This window comes from Panthera uncia, chromosome D2 (assembly GCF_023721935.1).
Source record: "Panthera uncia isolate 11264 chromosome D2, Puncia_PCG_1.0, whole genome shotgun sequence".
NCBI classification, from domain to species: domain Eukaryota; kingdom Metazoa; phylum Chordata; class Mammalia; order Carnivora; family Felidae; genus Panthera; species Panthera uncia.
The window spans coordinates 44,272,325-44,293,351 of NC_064818.1; the positions used below are offsets into that span (position 1 = coordinate 44,272,325).

The 21,027-nt window shown below is 36.1% G+C and overlaps 1 protein-coding gene across 5 annotated transcripts in view; it reads right to left on the minus strand.

The window, feature by feature from the left end:
• Window positions 1–21,027, minus strand: part of PTPN20 (protein tyrosine phosphatase non-receptor type 20) — a 109,534-nt gene that overhangs the window by 49,029 nt on the left and 39,478 nt on the right. For all 5 annotated transcript variants that reach the window (XR_007460927.1, XR_007460926.1, XM_049646304.1 and 2 more), the window contains exons 3-4: window positions 11,694–11,791; window positions 5,618–5,712 (exon numbers count right to left, since the gene is read on the minus strand). Coding sequence is in view for 3 of the 5 variants with exons in the window: in XM_049646304.1 (XP_049502261.1) it covers window positions 5,618–5,712; window positions 11,694–11,791 (193 nt within the window). In the remaining 2 variants the exon portion in view is untranslated. The remainder of the gene's footprint in view (window positions 1–5,617; window positions 5,713–11,693; window positions 11,792–21,027) is intronic.

Below are 21,027 nucleotides of genomic sequence, written 5' to 3' on the forward strand. Positions count from 1 at the left end.
CTAGCCATCTTGGATCAATCTACCTACGCCCCTTCTTTCCTCCTTTACCCAGGCTGTGAGAGAAAAGTACTGAGGTCACTGGGATTTCTGGTATCAGCACAGAGCCATGTGGAAAACACTGTGATGTATGTCCCTGTTGAGTCTCCTCTACTTTTCTTCCACGACAGCTAATTCTGAACCACCGCCCTCATTTAGACCCTATCTTAATTCTCTGCCTTAGTATAAACAGAGCCCCTTCTGGAAAATGCAAGCCAGGAAGCAAGAATTCGTTCAACTAATTCTCTTTTAAAATGTGTACTTATGGGGCACCTGGGTGGCTCAGTCAGTTAAGTGTCCGACTTCAGCTCAGGTCATGATCTTGTGGTTTGTGAGTTCGAGCCCCACATCAGACTCTGCACTACCAGCACAGAGCCTGCTTCTGATCCTCTCTCTCCTTTTCCCCTGTCCCTGCCCTGAACTCTCTCTCTCTCTCTCTCTCAAAAAATAAACATTTAAAAAAATAAAATGGGTACTTAGATACATCAACATGTTTCATTATTCTTTACTTTCTCCCTGATCAAAATTAATCCTTCCACATTCAACTCCACACCTTCTATCTCCTAAGTCTTTTCTTTGAAATGACATTTTCATATATATATAATTAATCTCTCCCTATGTACAAATTCTGCCATAACATAAGAATACTCAATTCTCCCTAATCTTAAAAATAGAAACTCTTTTCACCCATAGCTAATATCATCCTCAATGGGGAAAAACTGACAGCTTTACCCATAAGGTCAGGAACATGACAGGGATGTCCATTCTCACCACTGTTGTTCAACAGAGTGTTGGAAGTCTCAGCCTCAGCAATCAGATAACACAAAGAAATAAAAGGCAACCAAATCAGCAAGGAAGAAGTCAAACTTTCATCCTTCACAGATGACATGATACTCTATGTGGAAAACTCGAAAGACTCCACCAAAAAACTGCTAGAGCTGATATATGAACTTAGCAAAGTCACAGGATATAAAATCAACATTCAGAAATCGGCTGCATTTCTATACACCAATAATGGAGCAGCAGAAAGAGAAATCAAGGAATTGATCCTATTTACAATTGCACCAAAAACCATTAAATACCTAAGAATAAACCTAACCAAAGAGGTGAAAAATCTATACACTGAAAACTATAGAAAGCTTATGAAAGAAATTGAAGAAGACACACACACAAAAAAGGGAAAAGATTCCATGCTCCTGGGTAGGAAGAACAAATATTGTTAAAATGTCGATACTACCCAAAACGATCTACACATTCAATGCAATCCCTATCAAAATTACACCAGCGTTCTTCACAGAGCTACAACAATTCTAAAGTCTGTATGGAACCAGAAAAGACCCCAAATAGCAAAAGTAATGTTGAAAAAAGAAAACCAAAGCTGGAGGCATCACAATTCCAGACCTCATACTGTATTACAAAGCTGTAATCATCAAGATAGTATGGTACTGGCACAGAAACAGACACATAGATCAATGGAACAGAATAGAAAACCCAGAAATGTGCCCACAAACATATGGCCAACTAATCTTTGACAAAGCAGGAAAGAATATCTAATGGAAAGAAGAGTCTCTTCAGCAAATAGTGTTGGGGAAACTGGACAGTGACCTGTAGAAGAATGAACCTGGACCACTTTCTTACACCATATACAAACAATAAACTCAAAATGGATGAAAGGCCTAAATGTAAGACAGGAAACCATCAAAATCCTAGAAGAGAAAACAGGCAACAACCCTTTTGACCTTGGCCACAGCAACTTCCTACTAGACATATCTCCAGGAGCAAGGGAAACAAAGGCAAAAATGAACTATCAGGACCTCATCAAGAGAAAAAGCTTCTGCACAGGAAAGGAAACAATCAACAAAACTAAAAGGCAACTGATGGAATGGGAGAAGATACTTGCAAATGACATATCGGATAAAAGGTTAGTATCCAAAATCTATAAAGAACTTATCAAACTCAACACCCAAGGGGCACCTGGGTGGCTCAATCGGTTAAACATCCAAATTCAGCTCGGGTCATGATCTCGCGGTTCATGAGTTCAAGCCCTGCGTTGGGCTCTGTGATGACAACTCAGAGCTTGGAGACTACTTCAGATTCTGTGTGTCTTTCTCTCTCTTCCTCTTCCCCACTCGTGCTCTATCTCTGTCTCTCAAAAATAAATAAATGTTAAAAAATTAAAAAAAAACTCAACATCCCCCAAAAAATAATCCAGTGAAGAAATGGGCAGAAGATAGGAACAGACACACTTTCCCAAAGAAGACATCCAGATGGCTAAGAGACACATGAAAAGATGCTCAACGCCAGTCATCATCAGGGAAACACAAATCAAAACAATGATGAGATACCACTTCACACTAGTCAGAATTCCTAAAATTAACAACTCAGGAAATAACAGATATTGGAGAGGATGTGGAGAAAGGGGAACACTTTTGCACTACTGGTGGGAAGGCAAACTGGTTCAGCCACTCTGGAAAACAATATAGATACTCCTCAAAAAATTAAAAATAAAGCAACCCTATGACTCAGCAATTGCACTACTAGGTATTTATCCATAGGATACCAAAAGGCTGACTCAAAGGTGCACCTGCACCCCTATGTTTAAAGCAACCCTATCAACAACAGCCAGATTATGGAAAGAGCCCAAATGTCTATTGACTGACAAATGGATAAAGAAAATATTATACACACACACACACACACACACACACACACAATGGAATATTACTCAGCAATCAAAAAGAATGAAATCTCATTTGCCACAATGTGGATAGAACTAGAATGTATTATGCTAAGTGAAATAATATGTAAGTGACGAATCACTAAATTCTACTACTGAAACCATTATTACACTATATGTTAACTAACTTTGATTTACATAAAATTTTTTTTAAAAAAGAGAAAAAAGCTGTGTATACATATATACATACAATGGAATATTACTCAGCCATCAAAAGTAATGAATCTTGCCACCTGGATGGAGATGCAGTATGTTTGTTATGCTAAGCAAAATAAATCAGTCAGGGAAAGATAAATACAATAGAATACCACTCATATTGTGGAATTTAAGAAGCAAAACAGATGAACATATTGGATGGGGGAAAAAAGATGGAAACAAATCATAAGGCTCTCATTACAAAAGAAAATAAACTGAGGGTTGATGGAGGGAAGTGGGTGGGGGATGGGCTAAATGGATGACGGGTATTAAGGAGGGCACTTGTCATTATATGTATGTCGTATGTTTATGTCATATATTGAACATTGTGTGTTATATGTAAGTGATGAATCACTAAATTCTACCACTAAAAACAATATTACAGTATATTTTAACTAACTAGAATTCCAATATAAATTGGAAAAAAATAGAAACACTTTTCAACCTCCTATCTCAAACAGACTTTTCAAATACTAGCCATACCCATTTTCTGTTCCTTTCCAGCTTCTTACTACTCCGTTTACTTGTTGTGCTTTCATTCATAGCCCCATTTAACAAAAGCCTCCTAATTTGACTTCTGGTTCTAATCTCTGATGTCTAAAGACAACTGTTCCTAAATTCAAATTTAATTATGCCTGCCCATCACCTTCAAGATAAACCCAGGCTCCTTACATAAGTTTAAGACACTGGCAATCTGGCCCCAGCCAATCTGTTCGTCATCCCTACTAATCTCCTTTATGTATCTTATGTTTTAATCTTAACAAAAAAAATGCCTTTTTCTTTTGCTTCTGGAAGATATTTAAAGTTTCTTACTCTTTCTCCTTCTCATCTTTTTTAAGATTACTGTAAATATCTAATTGCTCCCCACTTCTTGCCACCTATCATCCACCTGGCGACCAGCAATCCTCTTTTTCTAGATAAACAGACAGACAGACATATGCATGGATACAGCAAAAAAAAAGTCCCTGTACTTTCTTTTCATTCCAACAAATGGACTAAAATATGTACTCCTTGATCTCACATGTATCAACTTCCTTCACATTCTGTCTGGCCCACCTTACGTTTGGCTGTACCTCTTACCTTCTCAAGCTTCCTGGCATTCCAATTCACATGTACCCTACAACTCTTGACACATAACATTTATCACCATTAATAAGATATTTTCACAACTTCTTACCTTTGCTCAAACCTCTTCCTTCAGCTTGACATTTTCTTCCTTTCCTTTTCTTTTTTATTTTTTTTTTAACTTTTATTTATTTTTGAGAGACGGAGACAGAGCGCAAGTGGGGAAGGGGCAGAGAGAAAGGGAGACACAGAATCCAACGCAGGCTCCAGGCTCTGAGCTGTCAGCACAGAGCCCGATGTGGGACTCAAACCCACAAACTGTGAGATCATGACCTAAGTCGAAGTTGGACGCTTAACCGACTGAGCCACCCAGGCACCCCATCTTCCCTTCCTTTTCACCCGCTAGATTTCTACTTATTTAAGGTCCTAAATCCAACCTATGTATCTTTTCTTCAAAGAAGCTGTTGAAGCCCCCTATACATATTTATCTGTCTTCTATATTCACAATCCTTGGACATTGACTCTATAGTAGTATTTACTACATTGTACTTAAATTTGTCTTTTACATATCTGTTTCCTTAATTAAACTATAAACTAGGGGTGCCTGGGTGGCTCAGTCAGTTAAGGATTTGACTTTGCCTCAGGTCATTATCTTATGGTTCACAGGTTTGAGCCCCGCATCGGGCTCTGTGCTGACAGCTCAGAGCCTGGAGCCTGCTTCAGATTCCATGTCTCCCTCTCTCTCTGCCCCTCCCCTGTTTTCACTCTGTATCTCTTTCCAAAATAAATAAACATTAAAAACAATTTTTAAAAACCTATAAAGGGCAAGAGCTATGTAATATTTTGCAGTTGTTTACAGTGTTTAGTATATAATCAGTATCTAGTAAATTAATATAAACTATTAGATTATAATAGTATCTCAAAATGCCTTTTGTTCACCTAACGCACTTTTGAAAGTTATATATGCAAGTTACCTATTATACACATTATTATGCAGTGCTATGCCACTAATATTAGTTATAAATCTCTAAGGAAATATGGCTCACTAAAATGTTCTCTTATTTGACATGATTTTGCATGTAACACCTAAATGTGAACAGTTTATAAAGATGAATATTATTTTTGTTTTGTTTTTCTAATGGAAATTTACTTTTCTTTTGGTTCCTTAAATTCTTTCATATATAGTACCAAAAATTCACCATGCTAACAATTCTATTGTTTCCAGCACATTATTTTCTTTCTGGAACCAAATATCATTTCTAGTAAAATTTAGTTGTGTACTGAGCTTTACCTTACTTCAAGTACACTGTCCTCTCCAAAGTTCCAAACACCATGACTCTGGAAACGTACAATTGTTGAGATGACAGAGAAATTACATTCTTTAGGGATATCTTTTTCATCTGTTAATACTATATTTATGAGATCATAAATACATCTTATTTCTAGCCAAATCAGGCTGTACTTACTACAAAGAGCTGTATCTTGAAAAACTAACCAAACATTTGAAGGCCATTATTCACTGTCTCCACTGAGAGAGCTAGCTATGAATATGAATAGAAAACTCACTAAATAAGCACATTATACCTTTCTGTAGCATCTTTTAAAATATCCTCATAATCATTTTGGGAACTCTGAGGAGAGAATTTTACCTCCTCTGAGCTATCTTCCTTTGCCAAAACCTACAGGAATAAGAAAGGAAAGAAAATTATGGCTATGATTTTATGAATGTATAGTTTAAAAGAAATATGATTTCTATAGATTTTTTATTTTTTAATGTTTATTTATTTTTGAGAGAGAGAGGGAAAGCACAGGGGAGGGGCAGAGAGAGGGGGAGATAGAGAATGTGAAGCAGGCTCCACACTATCAGTGCAAAGCCCAACATGGGGCTCGAACTCACAAACCACGAGATCATGACTTGAGCCAATGTCGGACACATAACCAACTGAGCCACCCATGCATCCCCGATTTCTATAGCTTATTAAGAAGAGTGCTAAGGTATTTAATAACAGAATTAAGACCACAATCACAGTTTGATTTCTATTCCTATAAAATCACTTGAAATGTATTTCTCCCTATTAAATATTTTCCAAACTGTAAAAATAGAGTATAAAGTACTATGCACACACAAATGATTTTTACTGAGTCACCCAAGTTATTTTACAAAAGTTGATAAAAATAAGCTTCATTTGTGATAAGAAAAAAAGACTATCACTGTAGCCCAGTGAAGATTCTTATAATGAATGCTTATCACATTTAGTTTACATACAAAATTCTTAGCACTATATTTATCTTTATTTTAATACTTATATAATCTAATCCAGTAATTAATTCTAAGTATGTTTCTGCCATAAGAGTTTCTTCTGCCCCCTAGACTTTTTTCCACTTTGTTGCATTCACAGAGTCCTGTATAGTAAATAAATAATAATAACAAAAAAAATGAGAGTAGAGGGGAAAAATCACATTAAATTAAAAATTCAATCAATATTTTAGCCCTCAATTCTGTTTCAATTAATCCATTCATTTGACAATTATTTTCTGAGGACCCATTATGCACAGATAGTGGTCTAAGTGCTATGGATAAAACAGTGAACAAGAGAGGTATGTGTTCTGCCCTTGCAGAGCGTATATACTCTCATGGGGAGAAAGAAAACACACAAGCAAACATATACAAATTACAGCTGGTGGTGTTACTGCAGTAACAGAGTATGGTGATACGTAACTGCCATGTACCTAAAAGGCAAAAGGAAGGGCTAAGCAAAGAGACAGGGAAGCATCCTGAGCGAAAGAAACAGCAGATCCCAGGTCCAGGCAGAGCCTCTGGCCTCTGCCTAACTGACCACCCTCACCTCATGCCTATTTCTCATGCAGCATCTCAAGTCACAGCCTATATACCATGTCTTTTCATCTTTTCTCAAGTATCTTTGACGACTCTGATTGTGTAAAACTTATTAATCTTTCCCCGCTCGCAAGTATGTGTGTGTGTGCATGTGCATGTGCGTGTGTGTGTTTTGCTTATTCCATGAAATTTTTTAGACCTGGAATACCTATTGTGGGCATATATACAGCCATCATTCCAGAACATGGACTCAAACACAATCAATTTTAGAAACAAGCATGTTAATGGAAAGATGTAAACAATTACCCAACACTGTTCTTACCAAGCATATTCATTTGGTTGAACAAATCAAAACATATAAGTTATTAGGTTTTTAATCTAATATGAATAAGGATTGCTTGAAATTAAAGTTAACTCATATTTTAGCAGTAGTTTTCTAAATATAGTAAATTCTAGTGGATTAGCTAATTGTCATTTTGAATAATACATAAAACATAAAAAGTCTTTCCTTGTGGTGACACAAGTATAGCACAACATACAGAGTTGTTGAGTCATTATGTTGGACACCAAAAACTAATGTAATACTGTGTGTCAACTGTACTTAAATAAAAATAGGTAGATAAATAAATAAAAATTGAAATAAAAAGATAAAAAAGTCTTTCCCTATGCAAGAAAACCATCTACTCTCAAATACTTTTCCAAAATTTTTTAACATTTGCTTTTAATATTTGGGGACTTAATTCACCTAGAAACAATTTCGATGTGAAGTGTTCCTCACCCACTCTGCGCAGCCACCAACAATGATCTTGCGTTCAACTGGACATTCACAAGATCCAGTAGGCCACACCTGGTACCAGATGAGCTTTGCAGAGGATACGGTGGAAAACCACAACATGTGAGCAGGACAGTCTTAGGCTTGCCCTCATTAAGAGTCCTAGCAGCATTCTGGGGCGCCTGGGTGGCGCAGTCGGTTAAGCGTCCGACTTCAGCCAGGTCACGATCTCGCGGTCCGTGAGTTCGAGCCCCGCGTCAGGCTCTGGGCTGATGGCTCGGAGCCTGGAGCCTGTTTCCGATTCTGTGTCTCCCTCTCTCTCTGCCCCTCCCCCGTTCATGCTCTGTCTCTCTCTGTCCCAAAAATAAAATAAAAAACGTTGGAAAAAAAAAAAAATTTAAAAAAAAAAAAAAAAGAGTCCTAGCAGCATTCTAGTGTAAGCTCAGGTGTGAAGCAATGGGTGGGTGGGTACCTAAGTCCCCCTCCTTAGAAACCTCAAACAGCACAGGAACCCATATCTCTTGTAAGAATGCATGAACCTAACCTAGGGCTCACTGCAAGGGGATTCCCACATTCATGCCATTAGTACTCTCATTAAGACATTTATTGTCCTAGTCATAATCCTCCCAGTCTGGGGATCATTTTTATCATAGCCAATGCCACCTGGTAATACAGCTGATCGTCCACTTTCACCAGGTTTCCAGAGAAACAGGGTGCTAGAAGGCTAACACAAGATCATTTTCTCGTTGCGAAAAAGAAAAGGTTAATTCATCTTTACTCACAGGCAATAATGTCATTTTATTTTTCATGTTGGAATAACCAATTATACCAGCACCATTAATTGAGCACACCATTCTAGAAATCTACAATGTCACATGAAAAGTTCCCATATGTATATAGGTCTTTTCTAGAATTTCTATGCAGTTTCATGGGTCTTATTTGCCACTTCCTATACTGTTTTCACATTTCTTTAATTCCTACAGCGTTCTAATAGGCCTTGACACTCTGCAGTGCCAATGGCCCCCTCCACCACATATATACTCTTGCTTTCTTTCCTAATACTGTCTTGCCTATTCTTGACCTTCTGTTCTCCCAAAAGCTTTTTGATCAGTTGATCAAACCTCAAATATACACTAACAAAACAAAACTTTGGAATTTTTACTGAAATTAAGTTAAATTCATTTCGTATTTAGAGATAACTGTTTTCTTTATTATATTAACTCCTCTTATCCATTAATATGATACAGCTATACATCAAAATACTTTTAAATATTCTCAGGAAAGGCAATTCATACCATTTATTAAATTGACTCCCACATATTTATAGCTGTAAATATAACAGTATAATCCATTATGGTAGATAATTTGTACTTAATATTTGGTATACATTTGCTAACTACTGCATAATGAGAAAATCACGTTTTTATATACTGTAATTTTATACTTATTCTATTATAAATATTTTAAATTTCCATTATGATTTCTTCTTTGACCCACAAGTTTTGAGTATGTCTTTAAATTCCAAATGCATATTTTTTCTATTTGTGGTTGATTTCTAAGTGAATTTCTTTATGTCAGACATCACAGTCAGCGCTATAAACTTAAATATATAGTATTATTTGAAATTTGTTAAGATATATTTTGATTTGGTACATGGTAAATTTTTATAAATGGTCCATGTATGCTTGAAAAGAATATGGGTTCTCTAGCTTCTGGATGCAAGTTCTATATATATGTTCATTATATATATCTTGCTAAATTTTTTTGTTATTTCTCTACTCTTAACTATTATCTATTCTATTAATAAAGATATATTTTTAAATGGTCTACTCTCATAGTGAAATTATCAATTCTTACTTGTAATTCTGATTTACATATTCTGGTGCTTATAAATTTAGAATTTTATATCCTCCTTGTGAACTAAACCTTCCCGTATTATATAGTGACCTCTAAAGCCTAATGTTTTTTGCTTTGAAGTTCATTTGTCTGACATTACTATAGCTACATTACCTCTCTTTTGTTAGTGTTGCTCTGTGTATCAGGGGGAAAATGTTCCCCAAAGATTCCTTCTCATTAACCTATACAGATGACCAACGAATTAAATGAGTTCTACAGAGTTGGCTTAGTCCTGAAAGCTAGTTTATCAATGCTAATTGGTAAAACAAATCCCTAAGCATCAATTTCAGGATAATTAAAACAGGAATGTGAGGATGGAGAAAAAGGAGAACAATACTATTGCACCAACACAGTCCCTCTCTTCTTCCAACAAGACATGTTTAAAAAGCCATTTTCTTAGCACTTGCTCACTGAGGAAAAATGACATCACCTGAGTAAGAATTCCTACCATAATTTAAACCTGAGACATATTTCAAGTCACACTTCAAAATCAACTTGATTACATTTATCCAAGAAGCGAACTGTTTTAGATGGCTGCAATTCAAATTAGAGGCTCACTTAGGACTCTAATACATCTTTGATTGAATGAAATGTGATTTGGCCAGCAACGCCAAGAAGGTACAAGGAGAAATATACTAAATTACCAAGATGTCAGGTCTTTTCAGAGATTGCTCACTGAATCAAATTTGTGTCAAATTAAAGAAAGGGCTAGATAAATTTTTACGAGGAGCCTAAGTTGGGTTTTTTGCACTGCATATGCCAAGGACATATGAGGACAAAGTGAAAGCAGTAATACTAGGAGACAGGAGCCTGGTTTCTAGTCTTTTCTCTGTGGTTGAAGAGCTGTATGATCACAGACAAATCATTTTAGCTCTCCAGGACTTAGGTTCTTCATGTCTAAAATGATTGTTGGAATAAAAATGATTTGACCTAGCTTCCAAATACAATCATCTATGAGTCTAGATAATTCCTACAGACAGCATCATAACTCAAAGGGCATCAAGTGGCTGTAACATCAAATTAATTCATGAAATGTTAAAAGCAAATTCTGGTAAAATCAGCTGGTTTTCCCAACATACTCTAAAAACCATCCAGAAATGATTGCTAAGATACTCTTTTCTAAAATGAAACTTTAAAGGATATCAAAACTTATCCTAGATATGTCAAGCCATAAAATATGGGGGTAAAAAAAACAATAAAATGTATTTAGTTCTAGAAGGGAGTCAAGCATGGTTATAAAAACGATCTACTTGGGACATTCTATGAAGGTGCTCATTTTGAAATTATCAGTCCTTCAAGTAGAAAATCCTTCTGATCAGAGAAAAGTATCAACAATGGAGCTGAGAGCCCAGCAGTACACTAAAAATTGGAGACTGCCAGTCAGATATGTGATCGTGGGTGGCCCTGATGCAGCCACCTTACATGTCACAGAGGAACGCACAGATTCTTACAAGAGAGAACAATCAAACCATAGCACTGTTTTTCAAAGCAGCATGACTGTCAGCCCTTGGGTGGGGATGGCAACCAAACTGGAAAGTTAGGACAGCAATGTCTGTTCTTGGTACTTATTTTTATCTCTAATAATGCTGCAACTTACAGAATGTGAGTATGAGGACAGCAACATGGTAGAAGTCCCAAAGTTCCAGTAGATAAAAAAAACTGCAAGCCACCCACACGATGACAATGCATTTCGCTTTTTGTGCTTTAATCCTGGCAGTTAACCTCCACAAGGGAGGAGACACATGTCAAGGTGAGAGTTTTTGCCCCAGATTTTTCCCAACTCTCTACCTTTCCATGGTTTGGAGATACTGCACCATGTCTCTATCAATTAAAAATTCCATCATCAACATACCTAAAAGTGCTTCAAATTTTATGTGAAATTTATTTTGTATCTCTATCAGTAGCACAAAATGAAATAGATGCCAAAATAAGTAAACTTTCCAGAATAGTATCAAAGGTTTTTTTTTTCTTTAGAGTCACAAAGAGTTGCACTCTTTCAAATAGATATTTGGGTCATCTTCAACACCAGAATGAAATGGAACTGAGAATTATTATGCTGAGGAGAACAAAATAGACACCTATTCCTTAGAGGGCTTACTCAGCGATTTAGGCATTAGTCACAATCAATTAGCAGAGATTCCCTCGTCTAGTTTTACCTCACGAGTCACTGATCTAGGTGTCTGACTTGATGAAGGCAAACTCTCCCAGGAAATCACGTCTTTCAAATTAGAGTCCTCTCCCTCCATATCTTTTCCTGAACAAAGAGAAGGGAAGAATTGATCAAATGCAAAGGGCTACACAGAGAAAGGGTGTGCCTTAATGAGAAAAGCCAAGCTACATAAGGGGAATCTACTTTCTTGTTGTAGAGTCATCTCATCTTTATCTCCTGTATTAGTCACTTTTCTCCCTGCGTTAAAAAAATAACAGAGCAAACATGATCCTTCTTCTAGGATCATTCTCAGTTAATTTAAGTTCATTTTTGAGCAGTCCCTTTGTTCCTACTTCCATATTATTTAAGAAAGTACTCTTCAGATAAATCCTAAATATACACAACTTACAGAACATATGTACTAGGTATTACAGAATATAATTCTTTCTTCAGGGTCTACTTCTGGGATAAAGAGCAGCGTGTTACATATGCCTCACTTTGACTTCTTGAATTATTAATCATAAATAAATAAGCAAAATGTTAATGTATATAGAAAATCATTTCAGGCTTTATTGAAGAATATAATATGAATCTTCCCTAGGAAACTCTGTGCTGGTTTTATTATAGGAGCATTGTTAATTACTCTCTTTCACTGAACAGAGTATTTCAGAGAGGATCCAAAGGAAATATTTTTCTCTGATCTTAGAACTAAGATTTCAGAGTACTGTCCCCCATATCATAGCAGCCATAAATATTATGATTTAGAAATTTTGTGACATGGTTATTATAAAATCAATAGTATAAAATATAGTAAAAAATATAGTAAACCAGTACTCTGTATCAAAAAGTGCACTTGTGAATGTGTTAAAAAGAAAACCAAATAGAAATTGTGAACTATTAAAGCACATGAGTTGATTTTATATACATATACATATGTATATATATATGTATCTATCTTAAGAAACATCAATGAAAAAACAACATATCAAAACTAATGTGAAAGTTAGCTAAAGCAGTGTTTAAAGGGGAAATGTACAGTTTTAAATACATTTATAACAAAAACAGAAAAACTGACAAATATTAGGTTTATATGCAATCATAAAGGCTAAGAAAAACTGAGGAAATCTCCAAAAAAAGTAGAAAGTAAGACATCATCAAGAAATACAGCAAATAGAAAATAATTTAAAACAATAGAACAATCAACAAAATCAAAGACTTGAAAAAAAAAGGCTTAAAAATATGCAAACTTCTTTCACTACTCAATTTAATTAACATTAAGCAGGAAAAAGGGCACAGCCACAGACCCAACTATCACTTTTATTTATTTATTTGTTTGTTTATTTTTGACACAGACAGAGCGTGAGTGGGGTAGGGGCAGTGGGAGAGACAGAGAGAGACAGAATCCAAAGCAGGCTCCAGGTTCTGAGTTGTCAGCACAGAGCCGGACTCGGGGCTCAAACCCACGAACTGGGAGATCATGACCTGACCTGAAGTCAGATGTTTAACTGACTGAGCCACCCAGGCACCCCCCAGCTATCACTTTTAGAACTAAATCCTTTTGGGGTGCCTGGGTGGCTCAGTCAGTTAAGTGGTTAAGTGTCAACTCTTTGATTTCTGCTCAGGTCATGATCTCACAGTTCCCGGGATTGAGCTTAGCATCCGGCTCAAGGAGCATCTGACAGCAAGGAGCCTGCTTGGGACCCTCTCTCTCCTTTGCTCTCTGCCCCCACCCCCACTCACACACATTCTCTCTCTCTCAGGATGAATAAATAAACTTTAAAAAAAAAAACTTAAAAGAAGTATCTTTAGACAAATTTGATGAAATGGAAACTTTTATAGAGAATTATAAACCATCAAAATCTACTCAAGAACGTGTAGAAAGCATGAATAATATAATAGCCAGTTTAAAAGTTCAATAATTAAAAATCTCATCCCCAGGAGGTAAAAGGCATCTGGAGCCAGAGAGGCTTCCAGGTGAAATTTTATCAAACTTTCAATGAACAAAATATCTTTCTTATACTAATTTTTTAGAGATTTTTTAATGTAAAGTTACCAAATTTATACTAAAAGGTTAAGAAAATTCTCACATAAAAACAAAATATGTAAAATACAAGTAAGAAAAATCATAAGCCAAATTCAAAAATGGACATAGATGCAAAAATCCTAAGTAAAATATTAGTAAAAAGTGCAATGAAAGAAATGTGTAGATTTAAGTAACATTTATCAAAAAAATTCAACGTATGCTCAATATCATACAAATCTATCAATGTAAATGGGTACATAACAAATGTTAACTAAAGGACAGAAATCACAGTATCATCTGAACATATAACAAAAAATCATTTGAAAAATTCAGTAGTCTTTCAAGGGAGAAATAGAAGGGAACTTCTTTAACTAATAGAAAAGGTTATCTATTCAAAATATTGAGCCAACATTATACTTAATGGTAAAACTTTAGACATATCCTCATTGTTTAAGGAAAACATAAAAATGCCTGCTACTACTACCCTTATTTAACACTGAATAATATATGGGGTCGAAGCACTAAAACAAAAGAAGAAAGGGGAAAAAAAAACCCTAGGGATTAGAAACAAAGCAAGTAAATCATATATATAAATACTGTAATTGTCTTACACAGAAAATTAAAGAGACTCTATAGTCAAACACTAGAAATAATAAGAAAGTTTGACAGGATAGCTGATAATAAATTAGAAACATTCCATAAACCAACAATAACCAACTAGACATTGCAACAAAAGAAAATGTATCATTCACAATAGAAATAAAAATATAAGGTAACTAGAAATAAACCAAAAATATATAGTAAAAATTGCAAACATTTTATTGAAGTGTAAAAAAAAAATACAATTACTAATGAACCCATATTCATATAGAAGAAAACCCAGTATCATAATAATGATAAGAATCCTTTAAACTAATTCACAGATTCAATGTAAATCCAATCAAAATTCAAGCAGGATGTGTGTGTGTGTGTGTGTGTGCGCGTGCGCGCGTGTGTGCGCGCGTGCGCGTGCGCGCTCTGTATGTAGACAAACTAGAGAATACAAGTCTAAGAACAGCAAAGACAACTTGGACAAGGAGAACAGTTTGGGTGCATTTGCCCTATCAGATACCAATACTCATTATAAGCTAAAGTAATCAACAATGTGAATTAATGTAAGAATAGAAAAACAGATGAAGAAAAGAGAACAGGGATTCAAAAACAGACACAGGCACATGAGAGCCTTTGCCATTTGATAGTGGTGGCACTGCCGACCAGTAGGGAAAACACTAAAACAAATGGGGTTGGGGAACTGGCTTTCCCAACAGAAAAAAAAAAAAAAAAAAAAAAGATTATATCCCTATCTTAGAGCATGATAAGCTCAAAGGTCAAAATATACAAGATAAAATAAAAGAGGCTATTTTTATTATCTCAGCATAGGAATAGATTTTTGAATTACAAAAACACAACTTATAGAAGAAAATATTGATAAATCTGAATATTCAATAAAAAATACTGTCAACAGGGGTACACCTGGCTGCCTCAGTCAAAAGAGCATCTGACTCTTGATCTCAGGGTTGTGTATTCAAGCCCCATCTTGGGTGTAGAGATTACTTAAAAATAAATTCTTAAAAAAACAAAAATAAAATATACTGTCAACAAAGCTTTAAAAATGCATTTACCAGGAAGAAGGGATATAAAGGATATATATCTAGGATACATATAGAATTCTTGAAATTCAATAGGAAGACAAGCCAATAGAAAATAACGAGTAAAGTATATTAAACTAGCGGATACTCTTAGTTGGAAGTAACAACAACCAACCTCTGCTGATTTGAGAATAAATAAAATTCATTGCATGTCCTCTGGACAACTCCTCTAACTACCAAAAACGCTGAGCAAAAAGTCATTGGTCTCCTGCATGCCGAGGGTGCACATTTAACACTCCTGATACTGAATGCTGAAACTGCACCATACTAAAAATCACTGAATATATATGTGTAGAATTATATGTGGACTTTTTACTTGGTTCCATTGATTCCTACTTCTGTCCTTATGCTAGTGTCATAGTATCTTAATTATTACAGCTCTGTAAGATGTCTAGAAATCAAGTGGTTTAAGTCTTTCAATGTTGTTCTTTTTCAAAACTGTTGCTATTCTTAAAGCATTTTTTAAAGTTTATTCATTTTTATTTTGAGAGACACAGAGACAGCGAGAATGGTGGAGGGGCAGAAAGAGAGGGACAGAGAGAATCCCAAGCAGGCTCTGTGCTACCAGCAGAGAGTCCGATGCAGGGCTCGAACCCACAAACCGTGAGATCATGACCTGAGCCAAAACCAAGAGTTGGATGCCTAACCGACTGAGCCACCCAGGTGCCCCCAAAATTGTTGCTATTATTTTTGGGGGGTAATTTAATGGTAATTAATTTCAAAAAGTAATTCTGAAATAGCATGGAAAGAAAAAGAAAATCCTTATGTCACATCATTTTAAAAAAAAGAAATGAAATAAATCAGAGATCTAAATCTAAAAACTAAACTGTAAATTTTAGAAATAAACAGGAGAGAATGTGATTTACAATTATGCAAATGTCTTAGTACACAAAAAACATGAAAGGTAAAAGAAAAACTGATAAATTAAATTTCATCAAAATTCACTGTTTAATAATTTCTCAGAAGGTTTCTCTTGATTTATTACAATCAGTAAATTTCCAAGTGTCATATATCATACCTTAATTTCACCTCTTTGATCCCAGTTCATTCATGTGGCTCATGATTTTGCTCAAGTTCCCTAATCTCTCTATGCTTCAGGCTCATCATCTATAGAACAGAAATACTAACAGTGCCTGTGTCATAAGGATGTTATAATGATGGAGGGAGTTAACATGGCAGAAAAGTAGGGGAACTGGGATTTTCCTCGTCCCTCAAACACAACCGTATCGAGGTCAGATCACTTGGAACATCCAAGAAATCAATCTGCAGAGTGGCAGAAGGATCTCTACAGTTGGAGGGAGACAGCTTGGCAGGATCGAGGTGTGTGTATGTGACTTGGGGGAGATAAAATAGCATAGGCACGAAGGGGAGGGAACCCTTTCTGTGGAGAGACAAAAGGGAGAGAGAGAGGGGTTGTGAAAGGGTGGTATGGAGTTAGCACAAGAGGAAAACCTCTCTGGACCACAGACTGAGGAATGAGAACTACAGAGAGCGCCAGTTTTTCTTTTTTGCAAACAGCCTAGGCGCTAAAACTTAGAGGTTCGAGTGCACAACCTTCTCTGGAGTGAATCCAGGAGCCTTGGCATACGCTCCTGGGGAAGAGCAAAGAGGCCCTGGAGTGCATAATGTGGTACAGCAATCTCAGAGGTGCACTGAGAGAGAACGGTCCCTTTCTCGGACTCTGGGAAGAGGGTTTATTGTGTACCCAAGGACAAAAGACCCTGCAGGCGCCAGCCAAAGGCCTTTTATCAGCAGGGTGGAAAGGCTCTACTCTGGAACAGGGGAGAAGAGACACACCAAGCTGGGTCCTTTAAGGCTTCGGGTGTTGAATCCCAGAGAATCAAAGATACGTATGTCCCAACGTGGAGGCACTCAAATATATAAATCAATTAATCACAAACATAAGCAAACTTACTGATAGTAATACCATAATTGTAGGAGACCATAATACTCCACTTACAACAATGGACAGATAATCTAGGCAGAAACTCAGTAAGGAAACAACAGCTCTGAATGACACATTGGACCACATGGACTTAACAGATACATTCAGAATATTTTATCCTAAAGCAGCAGAATACACATTCTTCTCAAGTGCACATGGAACATTCAACAAAATAGATCACATATTGGGTCACAAAACAGCCTTCAACAGGTACAAAAAGACTAAGATCATACCATGCATATTTTCAGATCACAACACTATGAAACTTGAAATCAACCACAAGAAAATATTTGGAAAGCCCTCAAATACATGGAGGTTAAAAAACATCCTATTAAAGAACGAATGGGTTAACCAGGAAATTAAAGGAGAAATTTAAAAATACATGAAAACAAATGAAAATTAAAACATAACAGTCCAAACCTTTGAAATGCAGCAAAGGCAGTCCTAAGAGGAAAATACATTGCAATTCAGGACTATCTCAAGAAGCAAGAAAGGTTCTAAATATACAACCTAACCTTACACCTAAAGGTGCTAGAAAAGCAGCAGCAAATCAAGCCCAAAGCCCACAGAAGAAGGGAAATAACAAAGATCAGAGCAGAAATAAGCAATATAGAATAAAAAAAAAATAGTACAAGAGATCAATGAAACTAAAAGCTGATGTTTTGAAAGAATAAACAAAATTGATAAATGCCCATACAGACTTCTCAAAAAGAAAAGACAGAGGACCCAAATAGATAAAATCACGAATGAAAGAGGAGAGATCACAACCAACACCACAGAAATACTAACAATCATTAGAGAATACTATGAAAAATTATATGCCAACAAACTGGACGATCTGGAAAAAAATGAAAAATTCCTAGACAGTCACACACTACCAAAACTCAAATGGGAAGAAAGAGAAAATCTGAACAGACGTGTAGCCAGCAAAGAAATTGAATGAGTTATCAAAAAATCTCCCAAGAAGTAAGAATCCTGGGCCAGATGGCTTCCCAGGGGAATTGTGCCAGACATTTAAAGCAGAGTTAACACCTATTCTTCTCAAACTGTTCCAAAAAACAGAAATGGAAGGAAAGCTTCCACACTCATTCTATGAAGTCAGCATTACCTTGATTCCAAAACCAGACATAGACTCCACTAAAAAGGAGAATTACAGGCCAATATTCCTGATGAACCTGGATACAAAAATTCTCAACAAGATACTAGCAAATCGAATTCAACAGTACATTAAAAGAATTATTCACCATGATCAAGTGGGATTTATTCCTGGGCTGCAGGGCTGGTTTTAATATTTGCAAATCAATTAAGTGCTAAGGTCACATTAATAGAAGAAAGCATAAGAACCATATGATGCTTTCAATAGATGCAGAAAAAGCATTTGACATAAAACAGCATCCTTTCTTGGTAAAAACCCTCAAGAAAGTTGGGATGCAAGGAACATCAGAAAAGCCATATATGAAAGGCCCACAGCCAATATCATCCTCAACAGGGAAAAACTGAGAGCTTTCCCTCCAAGATCAGGAACACGACAGGGATGTCCATTCTCACCACTGTTGCTCAACATAATGTTGGAAGACCTAACCTCAGCAATCAGACAACAAAAAGAAATAAATGGTATCCAAATTGCCATTTATTTAAGTTTGAAGAAGTCAAACTTTCACTCTTCACAGATGACATGATACTCTACGTGGAAAACCCGAAAGACTCCACCAAAAAACTACTAAAGCTGATACGTGAATTCAGCAAAGTCGCAGGATATAATAGCAATATACAGAAATTGGTTGCATTTCTATAAACCACATAATGAAACAACAGAAAAAGATATCAAGGAATCCCATGTACAACTGCACCAAAAACCATAAAATACCTAGGAATAATCCTAACCAAAGAGGTAAAAGGTATGTATGCTGAAAAGTATAGAAAGCTCATGAAAGAAACTGAAGAAGGCACAAAGAAATGGAAAAACGTTCCATGCTCATGGATTGAAAGAATAAATATTGTTAAAATGTTGATACTAACTAAAGCAATCTACACATTCAATGCAATCCCTATCAAAATTACACCAGCATTTTTCACAGAGCTACAACAAACAATCCTAAAATTTGTACAGAACCAGAAAATATACCGAATAGCCAAAGTAATGTTGAAAAAGGAAACCAAAGCTGGAGGCATCACAATTCCATACTTCAAACTGTATTACAAAGCTGTAATTATCAAGACAGTATGGTATTAGCACAAAAACAGACACATAAATCAATGGAACAGAATAGAGAACCCAGAAATGGACCCATATATATATGGCCAACTAATCTTTGACAAAGCAGGAAAGAGTATCCAGTGGAAAAAAGACAGTCTCTTTAGCAAATGGGAGAACTGGACAGCAACATGCAGAAGAATGAACCTGGACCACTTTCTTACACCGTACACAAAAATAAACTCAAAATGGATCAAAGACCTAAATGTAAGACAGGAAGCCATCAAAATCCTACAGGATAATCCTTCAGCCACCTCTTTGACCAAGGCCACAGAAACTTCTTACTTAACATGTCTCTGGAGGCAAGGGAAACAAAAGCAAAAAATGAACTACTGGGACCTCATCCAAATTAAAAGCTTCTGCACGGAGAAGGAAACAATCAACATAACTAAAAGGCAACCGACAGAATGGGAGAAGACATTTCCAAATGACATATCAGATAAAGGGTTAGTATCCAAAATCTATAAAAAACTTACCAAACTCAAGACCCAAAAACCAAATAATCTAGTGAAGAAATGGGCAGAAGACATGAATAGACACTTTTTCTTTTTGTTGTCTGATTACTGAGGCTAGGACTTCCAACATTATGTTGAGCGACAGTGGTGAGACGCTTTTCCAGAAGACATGCAGATGGCTAACAGACACATGAAAAGATGCTCACCATCACTCATCATCAGGGAAATACAAATCAAAACCACAATGAGATTCTATACAAATTTTAGGATTGCTTGTTCTAGCTTCTAGAAGAATGCTGGTGCAATTTTGATTGGGATTGCATTGAATGTATTGAATGCATTGAATGCATAGATTGCTTTGGAAACCAATTTGACAATGAATTATATATTAAAAAAACACAATCACAATGAGATACCACTTCACACCTGTCAGAATGGCTAAAATTAACAACTTAGGAAACAACAGATGTTGGAGAAGATGGGGAGAAAGGGGAACCCTTTGTTCTGTTGGTGGGAATGCAAACTGGTACAGCCACTCTAGAAAACATTATGGAGGTTCCTCAAAAAATTAAAAAGAGAACTACCCTATGATCCAGCAACTGTAGTACTAGGAATTTATCCAGAGGATACAAAAATGCTGATTCAAAGGGGCACATGCACCCAATGTTTATAGCAGCACTATCAACAATACCCAAATTATGGAAAGAGCCCAAATGTCCATCAAATGATGAATGGATTAAGGTGTGGTATACACACACACACACACACACACACACACACACATACACACATACATACAATGGAATACTATTCAGTGATAAATAAGGAATAAAATCTTGCCATTTGCAACAATGTGGATAGAACTGGAGGGTATTATGTTAAGTGAAATAAGTCAGAGCAAGACAGGTATCATACAATTTCACTCATATGTGGAATTTGAGAAACTCAACAGATGAACACAGGGGAAGGGAAGGAA